Raw genomic sequence first — 19,423 nt, forward strand, 5'->3', positions numbered from 1 at the left:
TTTTTAGACTTAAAAAATGTAATTAAGACCACACATGTATACAATAATATCGCTTTAAATTAGTATCATAGTAAGTGGATTGTTTGTATTTTATCACAATTATAACATAATTTACACTCAAAGCATATAACAGAGTTTAGAAAAATATCACAATTTAAATTATGCACATTTAAAAAAAAATACAAAAATATGATAAGAGTAACATAATAAGATTAAATACCATTATGCGGAAATGGTCTTAAAACAAAACCGCAATTTTTAATCCTCCATCGATTTATTTGTAAAATATTATTTAAAAAATAAACTGCACACAATATTTAAAAATGACCAGATTACAATACTAAATATTCAAGCATGTGACGCTTAAAAGCAACCTTAAAATTTGCTAAATGAACAGTTCGAGTGATACTTGCAAGCAATTTGTTCCAAAGACTACAGAGTAACGGAATAACTTTAATCTTAGACTATTACCTTTAACCTTTGGGGCAACATTGGCACCTTTTTCTCTAAGGCTTGTACTGTAGGAGTGAATTTTATCTTGGGATGTAAAATGTTCTCCTATTTAACCTGGAGCCAAACCATATTTTACCTTTAAACATGGTACACAATAATTTGATCAACTCTCTTATCCACTGGTAACAAGTTAAGAGACTGAAATTGACGTGTCACAATGTGTGATCTACAGTCAAGATTGAGTTCAAACCTAATTATCTTATTTTGTGTAGTTTGCAGTTTCTGTTTTAAGACCTGCGTGAGACCATGATACCATATGAAGCAAGCATAGTATTGGCATTGAATAAGGGACATAACAAAAAGTTTCTTTGTATGTTGAGTCAAATAATCCTGTTTACGAAACAATAATTTTAACCTGGAATTGGCCTTCTTAATAATTGTATGTGCCATTTGATTAAAAGACAAATTCTGATCGAAGGTAGCCCCAAAGTATTTGAGAGAAGAGGTGGATTCTATAACACTACCATTACATGTAACATTGAGGTTAGAGTTAGATTTTAGCTTACACTAGGATCCAAACAAAATTGACTCGGTCTTTCATAAATGCAGTGACAACTTATTATCTACATTACTATCCATTGACTCCCACTATTTAAATCATCAGTTGAAACCTTCTCAATATCATGCATATTATTACCAGATACAAGTAGGCCAGATCAGCATACAGCAAAAGTTTGTTTTTAACCAATGCAGATATATCATTGACATAAATTAAAAAATAAAAGTGGTCCAAGTATGGACCTTTGAGGAACACCACAAATTATAGAGGCAGATGCAGACTGTACACCAGAGAATAAACAAGCTGCTGTCTAAATAAAAGGTAGGATTTAAACCATCTCAGTAAGTCATCACCCAGACCTGATGCTTGCATTTTCATGATGGTATGGTCAACAGTAGCGAATGCCCTCTGAAGATCTATGAAAAGCATGCCTATCAAACTACCATTGTCCATTTCCAATCTTAAAAAATCAGTTTAGTGGATCAAACATGAATTAGTGGAGATCCCACTTCTAAAACCTGACTGGAATTGATAAAAAAAGGTTGTTTTTCTTTAAAGTAAGATTGTACTTGTTCATAGACTACCTTTTCAAAAACGTTTAATAAAATACTTGAAATAGAAACTGGGCGGTAATTACCAACACTGGTTTTATCGGTTTTTATAAAGGGGGATAACTCTAGCAATTTTTAGATCATCAGGCACCTCGCCTTTAAACAAATACAAGTTCACAATATGAGCGAATGGTCATGCAATAAAAGATGATCCATCACTAACAAAGCGTGCCGGAATACCATATAGTTCAGTAGCTTTATTTGCACATTAATTTGTCAAAATATTAAAATCATAGTCTCTGAAACTAAGAAGAATGAATAACTGTTTAGAAACACACCTCTTTCTGAGTAAATCTTTGACACAAAAACTTTTCCATATGTTGGAACAGAAGTGGGTAGTTTTTCAACTAAATTGATGTCGCCACATTGGTTCAGAAATTGTAAAAAGTATTGGCAAAGCAAATATCACCATCAATATTTAAGGTTATATTTGATCCAGGGGGAAAGGCAAACCATGTTTTTTTAAAGATTTTTCAGAGTGATTTTGAATCATTTTTATTTGCTCAAATGTTTCAGTAAAAAATGTTTTCTTGGCTTTGTCAATAAGACTTTAAGACTGTGCATTGTGTATGCAAAATAATATAAAATATAGTGTTTTTAATTAAGAACATCACGTGATATGCGCATTTCGTAGTGACGTTGAGTGAACTCAATATAGAACATACTTTCGGTTTTGGTTCATTTTTATTATGTGATAAATGTATTGTATATCATCCTTGATGTTCATTAATTTCAAAAAGGTTAAAGAAGTCATTTGGATATAAAACAATCGATAGTTTGGATTACTAAATCATACTGGGACTTAAAAGTCTAAAAATAATATACCTCTTTGCATTTAGTTTAAACTTATTTATTTTGCAACGGTTGTGTAAAGTTATTAAAACATTATATTTATCACTCGTTAGCACGAAACTACGCGCGAGTGTGATCTTAAGTTGTGAGGGAAACCGGAGTAACCGGAGAAAGCCCACTTGTCCGGCTAAGTAAGAATACACCAAATGAGCGCTGATCGGGAATCGACCCTAGGTCGCCTAGGAGACAAGCGAGTGTGTTACCACTGTGCTAACGGGACATCTTTGCAGAGATCCATAATGTATTATGTTTGTCTCATACTAACGCAAATGTCTCTATTTGTATGTACATTTGTTCGTTGTTATCAATTATGTGAAAGATTTTAGCGATAATTGTTTAATCTCAGATATAGTTCCCCTATTTAAGAGATAATCAGGATTGCCTTTTTTATCAAGTAAAGAAAAAAACTAGATTTCGGATATGTTCATTTATCTTTCATTAATTGATTCATTGATGGACTCATTTTGGAGATGAAATGCCAAAATCAAGTATAAAACTCGATCGTCAGCCTATTTAAAATGAATGTTGTTAACGTCATTTCGATCAACCCTTATACTACTCATATATGCAAATGATAATGTTCTACTTGCTGTAATTCCCGAAGAAGGGAAATGCAAGTTAATAATAGCATAACGTAGATTATGGTGTCAAGAAAAGAAGTCGAATGTCGCATATGAACGTTGGCAATATGAAAATTGTAATCTCGAAACTGTTGCTTAATTTAATTTCCTAGAGTAAGCATTCAACTCGATGTGATCGTTCAGTAAAAAACACATACCTTTGTTGGTAAGTTCTAAAGGCTATGCAAACGCTTTTAAGTGACTAAACAAACTTCGAATTAACAGACATCTGTGCCTTTTATACTTAAGTACTCATAAGAAGTATGTAGACTTATAAGATCCAAAGCTAAATATATAAAGTCCGATTTTACGCATTGAGATGTTAATATACTTAGGTATTATTATAAAACGGTCAATTCTGTTTCGTGTATGATAAAGATGATTTTCTTCAGTGTAAATAAATTCTGTATTTTACAAAATGCAAGCTCGCCGTTTCGATGGAGCGAGAGTTTGTTTTACAATCGCCTGTTGTTATTGTTAATTCCTGTATATTTATTTATTTATTTTTAAAATTTAGAATTGCTTTCTGTTGTTCATTTTCTATACTTCTGACATAGATGATAATAAAACAATAAAATAAACCAAAGGAGTTTCCTTAACATGATGAATTTCCAATAGACATTTGTGAAGTGTTGGTAACGTTGCACATTGTGATATGCACAATTCTTAAAAGAGTTTTAAGTTATTACAAAAAATAAAATGTTACTTTCATCGATTGGGAGTCTTAGGAAGTATGTTTGGAAATATTCCTAATGCGAAATGGTCCCGTAAATACATGTACCGGACTACTACTCGTACATGACCTTGCACGCTAAATTTGTCAAAACAGATTATCAAATTTAAACATACCATCATCCTCGTCGACCTGAAGTTCGTCTGTATGTCTGAAATTAAATGTACTAGGAATCACATGACTGATGACTAAGCCTGCATGCCGCCAAAACAAAGATGCAGCTTGATGTTTTCAGGATAACATGAACTATAATTTTAGAAACAAATCTTTACGAATCATCAATATCAAAAGGAAATGTTAACATTAATATCAATCAGATACGCATTAAATGATCATTTACACATTTTATTACAAATTTCGTAATAAACTACCAAGTGTGTGTATACCACGTGATAAATTTCGTCATACATGCTACATCGGAAGGCAACACTTTGCTTCGAATGAAGACTTTAAACAAGAATAACTTTTCTATTTCTTCACCATTTTATACGAAACATGGCGAAGCATACGCCGCTCACGTAGTTCCGACCTCGGTCTTTTACCATAGTTTGATTGACAATTAAGTTTCTTAAAACACTTCGACAAACCTTTTCACAATACGGCCGTCTGACAGAGCACTGTCAAAACATTATTTTGGAAACATGTTTATCTAAGTGTTTGATGAAACTAATCACCTAATCAAACTCAGGTACTCAAACGAAGGCGGAGCTCTAAAGTGGCATAGACTGCCCTTGGTTTCATATCATGGTGCAGTAAAAGAAAAGATATATTTGATTTAAGTCTACATTTTAAGCAAAATGTTGCCTTCCGACGTAGTTTATATGACGTTATTTATCACGTGGTATACACACGCTGCTACCGGAACTTACGTTATTTACAGTTTAACAAGAGTGTCGAAATTGTTGTGTGCTGTCTTTATAAAATGTATTCACTAAAGGAATGCAAATAATGGGTTTATACACTATTTGTATATTCTTCATGACTTATAGGATGAGATGTTTTCTAGGAAAATAGCTATATTGATCATTTGGCCTTAATTGCACCTCTACATAAGGCTATGTTCTATCGCGGAAGCAACACTATGAAGACTTAGCGACAAATTCAATTTTTTGTTCACATTCACTCAGGGCAAATAATACGAAATGTCACAATAAAGCTATCGAAGGAGTTTAATTATCGAAGACAAAAAGTTCCAAAAAGTACGCTTAATGCATATTGGTTGCATACAAAACATACCTTATGGTCAATAATAAATAGGAAAATCCCAGCTCAGTTTCGTTTCGGGGAACATACATATATTATATTTAATGTCAGGTATGTTGACTTTTTTGGCATGAATGATCATGCAAACAACTCTAGAGAATGGATCAAAAATACGCGCTGGAGTTGGTCTATAACAATACATGTCTATTAAAGGATACAGTATGTACCGTACAGGGTTACCAGTATCGACATACCATAATACCTATGACTCATGAAATTAAATACTAAAACGTGGACTTATATTAAAGGGACAAAATGACCTTTTGTATCCACGTATTGTTTTTTAAAACATGCATTACAGGAATATTAGATTAATTTAAATGTAGAGGTTGACAGTGATATAAGTACACTGCTATATACATCATTTAGTGAAATGAATCCGAATTTCATAATTGCACGGACTATTATCTCTAAAACCGCAGATCATTCTGTTTTCTAAATCATTCAGGAGAAATGCTATTCCATTATAAGAATTTTATATAAATCGTTTTAAGGTTGACATAAATGAGATATCCAGGGCTAGCCCCTTTTTATGCATCAAACTGGAGAAAACTATAAAATCTAAATGCTTGTCTTGTGTATTGGTAAACAAGCATACATCTCAGTTGTCTGAAATAGTTACTAAATCATGTTTAAGTGGTAAATTTAAGTATTTAAAAAGATGTTCATTAAAGTGGGAGGTAAGAAGCGGAAACAAAAATCATTGCTATTCAAAGTTAACTTTCCATTTACTTTAGAGGGAGTTGGTTATCAAAACAACTTGTTTATAAAACTGCGGATACAAAAATAAGGTTTTCTGCACTGTGTACAAGTTCATAATGTCATTTGGTTTAAGCAATGTTTTTTTTTTTTTAAACATAATAAATATCATGGAGGCAACATTTTTTACCAATGAATCACAGAGTTATGGTTTTAAATTGAGCAACAATGACATATTTACATTAATCTGTTTCAAGTTTTCCTTTTACCCTTAATTTTGTTTGTCAAGGGCGGCAATTTTGGAACAAACAGAATATTATGGTCTCTTAATTGTTTACAAGTCCCTGCAATCACTAACCAATTATTGAACTTCTTTCCAAACTTTAGCTTGAAGTTCAAATATTAAATCGCTTAAAATTATTAAGAACATAAACACATTTTAGTGGACAAATGATAATACAGCTTTTCTAAGGTAAAAGGCATCTACGAAGGCTTCATTTGAATATGTATGTAAATATTTGCAAAAGCTATGACTGCGAAACAACGGATGTTTGCAGTGAACGTATTGAAACTCCAATCTTTATATATTATTCTAAACAAAATCCAATTTCGTTGACGATAATTTATTCTGCTTCCAATAAATGTTCAGAAATGTATTTTAAAATCATTTGGCCGTTTTAATGTAATTTACATCGAAAGCCAGAAAGGGACCCCGACATAATCTTTAATTTCTGCATTTCACATTTGTATGTTGAAGGAAATATAATTACCTCACCATTCAAATTTTAAGTAAGCACTAGTCAGGGGATTTGATTTCATGAATACTTATTTCTTTTTACATTAACGACTAAAGAATATATAAGGGACAATTGCAGGATTGGTATTTTCTTAGTCAACAACATACCGGATATATTATGTCTATATGCACGTAAACAACTTGGTATATTGCGCGGATAAGTCAAACATTCTCCAGTTAAACTCAATACAATACATAACATCTGTTAGAATACAGGCAAGTGGGAAAGGCGGCCGTTTTTTTTTAACTTTGCATTCTAAGTGTATCATATATGGATGAAGCTTATTGCAATTGCATGGACACCCTGTTATTTGCCATAGAATACTGGATTCTCTGAAAGATATTGGTCGGCGGAACGGGGCATCAAGCGTTACATATTTGCTTCATATGTTCGGTTTTGGCTATGTTTGGGTCTTGAAGGATGTTTGAGATGTAAATATATTTGGTTATGCTTTCAAGCATTAATAAATAGTTTAAATCCCTGTAAACCCTGTGATAAATATTTCTCAATTGAGACATTGACGAGCAATAGAATGTTTTGATGTTCACATCATGAAATAGATACATATCTGGGCATACATAAGAATTTACAGAATCTGTTTGCTTTGTTTTAAACACTTTAAACAGCAATTTATTGCAAACTACATGTAGTTTTACAATGCCTTTTTCGAATGCCCCCTATACAAGTAAATTAAAATATGCCTTCTATTTTACGTGTACATTGTTCATCCAAGTCAAATTTTATTTCATTTTTTTTTTCAAAGCAATTAAACACTCCGTGTTAAACCGATCGTATAGTTCATTCCGCAAATATTAAAACCGATACACGAAGCAGTCCAGAAGAAAAGACGGCATGATATTTAGATAAACGCAATTTTAAATACAATCAAATTGTGTTAAGTTGAGCTATAATTGCACACCGTTGCATTAAAATTCGGCAGATTTACAGATAAAGTGCCTATTTGCGTAAATACGCAATTTAAATCATACAAAAAGCAATTGATTTTAAAAATCGATGCGTAACAAAACGCATAAGAAAAGACAGAATGCACAATTACCTTAAAAGGGACGCGCAATGAATTGAAACTGAAAATTCGACACTCATTTCATCAAATTTGGTGATTCAGTCAATTTATTTAACTCGGTAAGAAATAGATAATGTTTTCCGTAATTAGCCGATCATTTCCCGGAAGTAAGCCGGAAATAATTGAACACCTCGGGGTTTTACTAAAGACGTTTTCTGTTGATTAACGTGTAAATACGATAAAGAACTGATGCAGGCGGAACCTCACGTGTTTATTTGCAAGCTTTCCCGCGGATATGGCTATAAAGAGGTTTCAAAAAGGTATTACCAACCAGAATCAGTGATGTTGTGCGATGTTAAAAGGATGGCAGAGTCAATTATTGATCAGATTCTTAGCGGCATTGACTATAGCGAGTCAAAAGCCAAGACGCATTTCCAGCCATACTATTAAATAAAATCGTTGTTAGTCAATTAAAATCAAAACGACGGGGTAATACTTGAAATATTCATTTATAATGTGAGATACCCATTTTTTTCAAAAGTGTGGAGTCATACTCAAATGTATTGGAATTTGTAACTCTGAATCCGATTAAAGTAAATCACCTTAGACACAAATTGTTCATATAAATTCCACATAGGGCTAAACTGATGAATCAGTACGTGACGTTTGATCGAAACCTGATTGAAGAGACTTATGTACAGCTGAGACAAAATGGTAACGGACGTACTGACGGACTAATTTACGGATTAACGGAGAACGAACGGTGCAACGTTCGGAGCATAAACTAGTATGCATTGCCATCGGTATAAATGAATTGGATATACCTTGAATAATTTGATCTTAATTTAGGTAGATTACATATCAGTGATAAACAAAAATGTCGATTGGATATTGGAAGACATACACAAACCAAACTATATACTCACTGTTTGCTTGGCAATATTTCTTCGTCTTTTTTATTTCCTGAAATTTAAAACAAGTTTCGTTCATATGTTTTATATAATTTATTAAGATTTCATCAAATTATAAGCCACTGGTAAGTAAATTTCTTTCTTTTTTACATATGTGTTGAATGATGTAGAATGATATTACATTTCTATTGAACACAAGGGTATTACGAATACATGTACATTATTCTTTAAATATTTACTAAGTACGCTATTTACTAGTAATGGGTAATCGGCTGTATTTTCATGATCGATTAATCGGATAGACATACCGAATAGTGAATCGGATTAATCGATAATTATCGGAACAATTAAAATAACTCATTTCTTGACATTTTGAATTCGTAGGTACGTTGAAAATATGGGTGTTTTTTTACCAGGGTATTCCGTATATAACATTTATTTGGTAATATTATCCGCTTGTACAATTAGTTTAACGGCGTCAACGCTTTTCGTAGTCATTCCCCTTGTTTAGCATGGCAAAAAATATTTGAGCGCAATCAGAAAAAAAATAAACGGGAAGATATTGAACGCAGATTCGGCCCAATAATACATGACACCAATTATTCGATAAGTCTATACTGGAAGAAATCGTCGTTGATCGTTGACTTTAAGCCAGCGGAGATCATTAATCGACCACCGCCAATGACCGAACCACCACAAGTACATACACGGAACTGCTATCTCTGGTTAATTAGTTTTTCTTGATACACAATTATGTTGCTTTTTACAAAAAGATTGGGTATAGAAATACTTTGAATATGCCACACCAATATATTGCAGGGAAACTTATAATGTCTAAACAGACTGACTTTAGATTTCTAAAATGTCAAACAAATGTTATGAACCTCATGAATAAAGCTTTATGAATACCAGCTCACAGATCAAAGACATGTTTTAATTGAATAAACATGGCAATTGATCCTAATTCAATGAGTAAAGTACATTTTGGAAGTCAGTCATCATCTGCTTGTCAATTACTATCATAATCAAACTTGTTCACCAGGCATCAATATAGTGCAAACGAATTGGCGCATATAATACGCTAATCTAAACTAAGATAATTTGCTAGTCGGATGAAAACCGCCAACATCGTAGTAAATAACGTGTCTTTTGATACCTCAGTTGGTAACCCGTATATCTTATAATTCGTGGTAAGTCCAACACATGGTATATTATTTGTACAGGTCAAAATTAGATGTATAAGATATATTTGCATTTTATGAGCTGGTTTATAAATTTGGCCAAATACAGAAGCACTGGAAATTGATTGATACTGCTTGATTCTTATAAAACAACTTTCTTTAGGGTTTCCGAACAAGCTGATGCGTTGATATCGCCGCCTGATTAATCAAAGTAGTTGTCAAGGAAATCTAGTGTTGGTGAAATACTACTACTGTTACATGCAATACGGTTGCAGAGTGATGGACTCTTTTGAACGTTGGATATGAGATATAAGTGTTTTTGTAATTGTTTGAGATAAAATAATTTGGTATATAGTATTGCATTCAATTGGCCTTATATACTTGTTTTTGACACAAAGTTTCATACAAATAAAACATTTCAACCAAAGCAATCATTCGGATTACGTTTCGTGAAGTTTGGATCAAAAATGTTTCAAACATATAGCATCTAGAGTGTTCACAGTGTTTCCTACGATTTGACTTAGTAATCAAATTATTTACTCCATTTGACCTGGTTTCACATTGATCCAATATTGCATCGAGGAAGTATTCTGATTAGTGTCATAACGATTGTGGCGGATATTGGCTCTTATTGTGTCCTAGATATGACCTCGTGACCTATTTCTTGACCTAACATAATGGGGAACATGTGGGCCACAAATTTAATACATTTGTCTGGACATGATTTCACAAAATCACAAATTTTAAACTAGGCAAACACTTTATCAATGAAAACATTCTGATAAAGTTTATTAAATACAAAACCAAATTGTTTGTCTCTAGTGTGTTCCAAAGACATTTCGATCTAGTGAGCTTGTTTAGGCCCGTTTTAACAAGCTATCAGATTACATCACAGCAAACATTTAATCCAAGTTTGAACAAACAGATCATGATTAAGACATCATTTCGGACGGATGAACGGACGGAACGAATGCCGGACGGATGGGAAACACCAAAACAATCCTTTTTTAAAATTACGTATTTTTACATATTTCCATACCTTTGAGGCTTACATGTTTAGGGGATTATTTAACGATGATAAAACTACAAACAGAATTCAGAACCTGTGTACAAATACCATATACTTGTAAACTATAATGTTTTGTGAGTGTATTTCGATATTTGAATTGCACATTTACATGTGAGAATTCCAAATTATCTTCATAAAAACAATAAAACAAGAACTGTCATAGGACAGCACGCTCGACTTTAAGGCGCGTTGTCTTGTATGTAAATGTGATAATGATAGAATATGTGCCCTTCAATACAAAAGTCAAATTATCAGTATACAAAAACACCGCAATGCGACGGAGCCATGATTAAATTAATTGACAGAAGAACATCAGCCTCCTTTATAATATTCGGTTTCAACCGTTGTTTTTTTATTTTAAATCACAGTGGCCTCATGGTGTACCACGTTTGGTCGAATTAGGTGTACCCTAGCTAATGCTATTTAGTATTAAACGTTTTTCTGTTTTTTGTTACAGTGACCCAAACGCTATCTCATTTAGTGTATCCATAAGCCCTGTCTATATACCAAGGTTGGTTACAATATGTCAACCCTTACTAAGGTATTCAGTACTACCTATTTTTTAGAAAGGGTATCATTGACTTTGAAAGGTCTCCTAAACTATTCCAATACACCAAGCTTGGGCGCAATAACAATTGAAAGAAGGCTTAATACTTTATAAGTAAAAACTACAAGTTTCCCCTTAAATTTTAACATGACACATTGCGACCGAAAACTTTTATTTAAGATCCTAAGTTGATAAAGGGCCAAAATGTATTGTACTAAGGATAATATGGAGTTATGTAACCTCCATATATGATGGCCCTGAACAACTGTGTGAAGAACTGAAATATTTTAATAAAGGGTATGTGATATATAAGTGAAAATGCCAACTTGCCCTGGAGCTTTAATCAAAGCCAACTTCAACGGAAAAAAATCAGAATAAAGTAAAGGATAAAATAATAAATGTTAAAGTATTTGCAATAACTCAACGAGCAAATATCACCATTAAATGAATGAATTAAGCTGGAACAATAGTGCTAGATTAAAAAAGATACGATAATGTCATTCACAAGGACGCCCACCTAAGCAAACAAAACAAGAGTATTGTAAAAGCCGAAAATGCACTTTAATGTGCTGGTAGAAGGCAAATTGTTCTAGCATTATCATACAGAAGTTGTAAAAGAATCATAACTAGCAAGAATATATGTTTGATAATAACATAAAAGGTAAATTTCAAACAATGAAATGAAAAAACAGCAATTGAAATTCACGAATATCATGAATATCCGTAGAAGAGAAACGCTGCATGAAAGCGTAAATATTGATCTTTAAACATTTTTAATGTCATTGCCATCTATCTATACACCAAGTTTCATTTGAATCCATTTAAAAGATTTACAGATATGGCTCAAACAAGCACCCTTTATGTAAATATCAGGTTAAGTGGAGAACTAATATATATATATGCAGGATATGATAATGATTCTTACAGCAAATCCTTTATGTCATCTATATATATTTTAATTTTCATTTCAATCCCTTTTAAGCTCTCCAAGAAATAAATCATGTCAAAAGGAAATAACTTAAGAATATGCAGGGGAGGATTATGGTTGCCTTGCACAGCCCTACCATTCTTTACAATCAATATTTATTATTCTTATTTCATTCCATTAAATCCCTATTTTCGAAAAATATCAAGCTATGGGGAGTTTAAGAGGTAGTAATGTCTAATTATATGCAGGGCAGGATTATTGTTCTTCAGCACTATACTTTCACTTCTTGCCATCAATAAAAAATAAGTTTTATTTCATTTATTTTAGTACATTCCAAGACATGGTCCGGATAAGCAAACATTATGGAAAACAATATTAGGTTTATGGGAGATAACTAAATACATATGCGTGGTAGAAATATGATGATTATAATTATTGTCTTCAATTTACATTTCATTCTCTTTATTACTTAATAAGATATGGCTCAGACTAATCTACATTTTATAAAACTATCAGGTTAAGTAGAGTTTCATTTGAGATAACTGAAAAATAAAAGGGTGGGATTACGGTTCTTGGGTACTGCTCTTCCTCGCATTGCCATCTATCAATATTATAATTTTATTTCAATTGATATTGATATTTTCTTAATGGGTATCATTTCCTGGATTAATGATCACAATTTAAAAGAACTTTACAGTAATTTAATGTTCGAAACATATGAGATAAAAGGGAAGTATCTAAAAGATATGCAGGGCAGAAGTATGGTTATGGCACTGCACTTCATCTCATATTCATATATCTATGTTTCAAGTTTCAATTTAATCTCTTGTCTATTTTCCAAGATATCGCCTGACATGCGCCGATAATAAAAAGCATAGTAATTGAGAGTTAGCCTAATAAATATGCTTGATATGATTATGTACTGCCCTTTCTCTCACTGCCACCTACCTATAAAATTTTAAGTTTTAATATAATCTATCAGTAGTTTTGAAGTTATTCTCTGGACATGGGTGTGGGTGACGGACGGACTGAGGGCCGGACGGAAAGACAGGCGGACATACAATATGCTCATACCTTCAGGGAGCATAAAAAGTAAAAACTATGTTTTTATATATTCTAAAGATTAACTCCTTATTGACAAGAAAAGTAAATGGATACTGTTCAATATCACTCAAAATATCAAAACGCAATAAATCGAACATTTTCGAATAGTCTCTAATATTGAGGCAGCATATTCAGAAAAAATCACCTAAATCGAAAACTGTGGTGAAACAATATTTTAATATCGTAAAAAGTAATTGAGGCAAAAGTTATATAATCAATTTTGCATTTAGAGTAGGAAAGTAAGAGTACCACCATGGAAACTCACATGCTGAACTCTGCCAGATATCAATATGTATTTTTTTGTGTCGCGGAGAGTTGAGATCAACATGAATTTTATCACTAAGTTTTTATTGTACAAAAACTAAAAGGCGTGTATCATGTAAAAAAATACCGTAAATAAGTCAATATCACAACAAATGGCCTAACAATTCATAACATTTTGGATTAAAATGAAACATTTAAACATTTACATATAGTTAAAATGTTGAAAAAAAAACATAAAAAAAACATACGAGCAAAGACAGCCAACAATTTGACTTTTACATATAGGATGATCGTTTACCTTTGCTAGTGGACAAACGTTTCTTGGGTGGCGGGCTAAATTTTGAGTTTTAAAAAGAAATTATAATTGTACTTATTGATATATAATACATATACCATCTGAAAGTGTTTTACATATTTATATAAAAACAAAATGGAAATAAAAACAGGATAAAAAAGAATTACAGGAAGGAAATTGACGATGATTATAGTGAAATACATATTTATAAAAGATAAACGAGGAATCTTAATCAATAAGCCAAGTGTTGAGCAAAACAAACTCGGTTTTGTACGAGGGGATAACCAACCATTCCAATTTGCAATTTTTTTTAACCTCTTAAGAATTTGTGTGACAATGAATTAATTTATGGAAGAACATTCACGCAACAATGCCTCAGGCCCAACAAACTCGGGTTATTAAAGCCATGCTGTTGAAAATTGAAAACTTGGTGATAAGACTTAAACACTTGACGGGCTTGACATAAGGGTTGATAGTCTCAAAAGGGAGTTAAAATATTAATAAATAATTTCATAAATGCGTAGCTTCAGCGAAGTCCAAACAAATTGTGATGGAGTTTATTTTTGATAAGTTAAAATTGGCAAAACAGTTGGTTGACAGTATGCGTTTTGAGAGAGTACATTGGATGTGCCAAAAGCAGAGCCAGCCGGACGGTGGGAGAGGAACCGGAAAAGAAAACGAAAAGAATTACCGCAGCATCGTTGACAATTTTTGTTTTTTCGGTGAAAGTGAGCAAGTGCGCAGAATCAGAAGGAATTTGGGATGCACCGACTTCAACGTCACGCAGCAATTTCCACCGGAAGTTGTGACGAAGAGAAGATGACTCTTCAGACGGGTCAAGATATAGAGATAGGCCAGAAGGAGGGCATTGGTGTCGTACGACTCGCTTAATATCGATGGTAAACCTATTAAGGACGCATTGGATGGACTAAGCGAACGCTTGGAACTGTTATGGGCTGAGTGCTGCAAAGCGGGAAGACCCAAACTTTCTTTCTTTCCTTAAAAAATGCTTCAATAGTTTTAACTTATCCTGAACTGGTACATCTAGCAATATTGATATTTCAGGATACCTCTTTTACAATTATTAAATAAAACAAAGGCATAGATTGGCAAAACGAAATAGCGGTGGTATAGTCATTTATATTCGCAAAAGTATGATGGAAGGTATTTCGATTTTAAATATACTCATGATACAATTTTTGTATTAAAATTTAAAAAGCATTTCTTTAATAATGATACTGATATATATTTCGCAGCAGTGAATATGTCGGGTGATTCATCACCTATTTCTAAATTGAAAGACACTCATCTGTTTGTGGGTCTCGAGGACCAATATAGGCATCGTTGTGATGCTGGTGATTTTAATGCCTGAAGCTCATGTTAATCAGATAGCAATTTTTTTTAAGATATTGATGCTGATGATGATGTATGTGACACTCCTCTTACCTTAATACAAATTCCATTGGAGAGAGGCAGTGACTCTCATCGAAATATTTACTTATATAAGCCACTGCGCGGCGGTTTGGGATGGAACTGTGGCGGAGGCAATTATATATACTAACGGAATAAGTGTATGTTGATTTCTTGAAACTTAATGAACATATTTTTTGAATTTTTTATAAGTTGACAATTTTTAATTTCAGGGATTTCAGTGATCTTGCCCTATCATCTGATATTGTATGTAACACAAATGTATTTAAAGAAATATCGTACATAAGCAAAGTTTTTAAAGGAGACATGAAGAATAGGATGCATTTAGAAATGGATTTATTGCCAGACCAGTAGATTTAAATAATCTTGGGTAAAATAGTGATGTATTAAATGACATAAATATCAACTATATGGTGAATAGTTTTACAAATAATGTTTTTTGCAAGCATACCATGTATTACCATTGCTTTTCATAATGTACTATAACTGATTCACATAGTGGTCTAGACATAGTTGAACTGTGTTAATAGAAACACGTAGAGCTTTTGGATCTAAATGTTAAAAAGAGTTCGAAAATTTAAATAATGTGCCATTAGAGGATATTAAAAATAATTTCGAGCAAATGTTTTCTGATATCCACCATGATAAGATAAGAAAGCTGAAAACTTTAACATGAACTACGACTTCAATGAATTTAGTGATATTTTGTTTTGAGAAGAGTAAATCCCCGTGAGACCAGTTACAGAGCTGTTCAAGTAGCATTTTGACCTCCGAAAATCCGATTGCTTGGATTAAGAGTTTTGTCATCCTTACACAAGAAGAGCGATAAATATATTGTTATTTTTTCAAATTCTGTTTGCATGTGTACTTAATCAGCGAATAATAAAATGGTGTGAAGGGAAGAATGTTATTTCTTCTGCACAACAATTGACACATTTACATATCTTCAATTGTGCTGACATTAAACGTTGTTTGTATATCTCAATGCGCTATTGTTATTTGCCGATGATGTGGTCGAATTGAGTGAAATCTATAACTTTTATAAATATAACTAGATAGTTTACATAAGTATTGTAGCTGGGATTTAGAAATAAACATTTCTTAAACAAAAAATGTATTTTTTCGCAAAAGAGTAGATACAAAACGTGATGAGAATTGTGTATACGCAAAATTAACAAGAGTTTATTGTTAACGAGTTTAATTGTTAAGGCGTTACATTTAATTACACTGGTATTAAATCCTATTACCCAAACTTTGTATGTTAAAGGTTTCAAACCCATTCACACTTGTCAAATTTAAAAGATATACGGGTGTGAAATATGGAGATTATAAAATCTACACAGTTGGAGAGGATACATTTAAAGTTTGCAAAACTATACTTGTTTAAGTTAGACAACAAACTTCAAATGTTGTCATATTTGGTAATTTATGTTTTGCGTCTTCCAAATTGGATCTTAAACCCAAAAGATGAATTATTCAACAATGATTATAAAATATTCAAAAGCCACTTAGTTATATCCTATTAAAGGATTTGCATTAAATATCGTCCGAGTTTACTTTATTGTATATTTTTCCTTAAGTAAATACATGGATAACTCGGGCATGACGGGTGAAAAACGTACGCAATAATTCATTAAAAGAGCTGGTCATGTTTTCCTTTTGTTTGATCACTTACCGACATTTCTAAATTTCATTACGCCAAATATAACGCCTCCAATAGCCAGCACTGCACAAATGCTACCACCGATTGATCCTCCGACTACAGCAGCTGACGGTCCCTCTGGATTTACTTGATAAAATAAAAAGGTGTGGCTATAGACAATAGACAAGACCAAGAAATATGCAATCAACAATTAATAACACCGAAACAACAGTAAGTTGAAAATAACAAGACCAAAAACGCCACACTGAAAGAAACCACAAAGATTGCATAAACGTTTAAAAATTCATTATTTACTAAATAACACATTATGTCATTGATGACAATGTCGCAAAGCGTATTGGCGAGTCGGCATATTGCATTTGGCCATTAACATTGCAAACATATAAACATTATGACTAAGAGATGAAGTCATATACAAATACTGTAGATACACAAATACAAATTTTAGAGACAACAGCATATGGCTAATGCATAATAGAATACAACGATGCTGTTTACAAGAGTTTACAATTTGTTTTTCCTCTTTTAATGATATAACTACATAATTCGATAATATATTAAAAGTGTTACAATTAATTAGGTAATGCCACGACCTATTCATTTTTGACGTATATCATTGCAAATGGAGTAGTTAATAGTGGCATTTATCTAGGTATCTCAGACGCTTAGTGGAATATCATGCATATTTAATTCACTACACGCCAAGCATTCGATCACAAAGAGTGTTTTGAATTTGAACGCTAAAATAGAACGACAAAATAGTATAGTATCAAATTCTACCAAATATCTAACCTTTCAATGTTACACAGACCTTGACAAAGATATTAGTGAGATTTGTTAAGGTTAGAAAATATATCAATGTTATTTACGATGAATATGAATAAAAATGATAGAACGGACTTGACACGTGCAGGAATCGTGCATAAACATACATTTTTACTTTTTAAATGGAATATATAGCCTTGATTACTTACTAACAATGCGCACCAATGTAGTAAATGTTGCGTTGACACTCATGGAAATCCCTTCGGCATTAGAAGCAAAAAGTTCCACATAATATTTCTTTCCAGGTCTCAATTGGTTTAATGTATAATTTATATTTTCCGCAAGTTCGTTATCAGAAACATTCACATCTAAAACGGTTACGAATTCGTTTAAGGTTCGAGATGATAAATGAAAGGTTTGACGAAAACCGTTGTTGAATCCATGTTTCCACGTTAATGTTGCTTGTGTTTCACCGATAGACTCCTCAATAACATCAAATGCCGTTGGTGAATCTGGAGGTCCTGAAAATGTTAAAATCAATTATAAATTATAAATATTGATATGAAAACGACACTGTAGTAAATAAGGTCACATAGTGATACTTTTGGAAATATAGTATTAATTTAATGACTTGAAATGTCATTCGAAAGCTGATAGTTCCCCAATGTTTGATGTTATCTTTAAGTGAAAGATTTAATTATTACATTTTGGACTATCAAACATTTAGGTACAATTGAATTCCAATGGTTCTGTTATACACGTCAGGCTCTGATATAATTCGCTTGAAGAAAATTAAAAACTATTTCAAGGGGAGATGACTTTCTCGAAAATCTCCTAAAAATTAAAAATTTCTGCGCTTTGCACAACTGCACAGTTTAATCAATTCATAACGTTTCATTCATTTTCTTTAGGTAGGAACTGACTTATGATTGATCGGCATTTCAGAGAAGCATTGACACATTATGTGTTAACGTTATTTTGAATCACTGCTCTTTGCATACTATCAAATGTGAATTTAAGACACTTCATGATGTTGGGCCTAAATACATTCACTATGTACGGAAATGATGTTTAAAGCGATAAAAGCTTTGCTACGCCACGCCAACTAAAGGAGTATATGCCAAAGGTAGTATAACAGTTATTTGATGATGTCGGTAAAACAGATGTGCGTTCCAGTTGCAAAGTCGGGGCTTTAGTAAGAACAAACAATTAAAGAATATTAAAGTTATGCACAACTGTCCTTGGCATGAGGCCATGTGTTGTTAAAAGAGAGTAAGGGCGATGCCCGTTGTAGTTAAATAGTTATCATGTTAGAATTAAAGTTTTGGTTCAAGTTCAAGTTTGGACAAAACAGATAATACTATGTTGAAAGCAATGCTATCAAATAGCATGTGTGATGTGGGAAAATAATAAAGTGAACTGGTGAAGAAATATTGATGAGACGTTAGCTAAGTATGGACTAAATATATGCTAATGTTGTCAATGTAGATGCTGGTAATTCTATCCCATTATTTAAACTCAGAGTTGTAGATGGTTTAGTTGCAAAATGGCATGAAGGAATGATACATATTACTTTAAAATGTATAAAATGTATAGGTTATTGGTTGCTTAATAATTGGTTTTGCTTTTTCCCTATTTAACGATACATCTTGCG

At 32.5% G+C, this 19,423-nt stretch overlaps 1 protein-coding gene across 1 annotated transcript in view; it reads right to left on the reverse strand.

Moving 5' to 3' along the window:
• The window catches only part of LOC128236189 (hemicentin-1-like), an 89,048-nt gene that overhangs the window by 13,992 nt on the left and 55,633 nt on the right, over nt 1-19,423 (reverse strand). The window contains exons 11-14 of the mRNA XM_052951079.1: nt 17,979-18,290; nt 17,017-17,130; nt 8,538-8,574; nt 3,945-3,979 (exon numbers count right to left, since the gene is read on the reverse strand). Of these exons, the coding sequence (XP_052807039.1) occupies nt 3,945-3,979; nt 8,538-8,574; nt 17,017-17,130; nt 17,979-18,290 (498 nt within the window). The remainder of the gene's footprint in view (nt 1-3,944; nt 3,980-8,537; nt 8,575-17,016; nt 17,131-17,978; nt 18,291-19,423) is intronic.

The sequence above is a fragment of the Mya arenaria genome, chromosome 5 (genome assembly GCF_026914265.1).
Source record: "Mya arenaria isolate MELC-2E11 chromosome 5, ASM2691426v1".
Lineage (NCBI taxonomy): Eukaryota > Metazoa > Mollusca > Bivalvia > Myida > Myidae > Mya > Mya arenaria.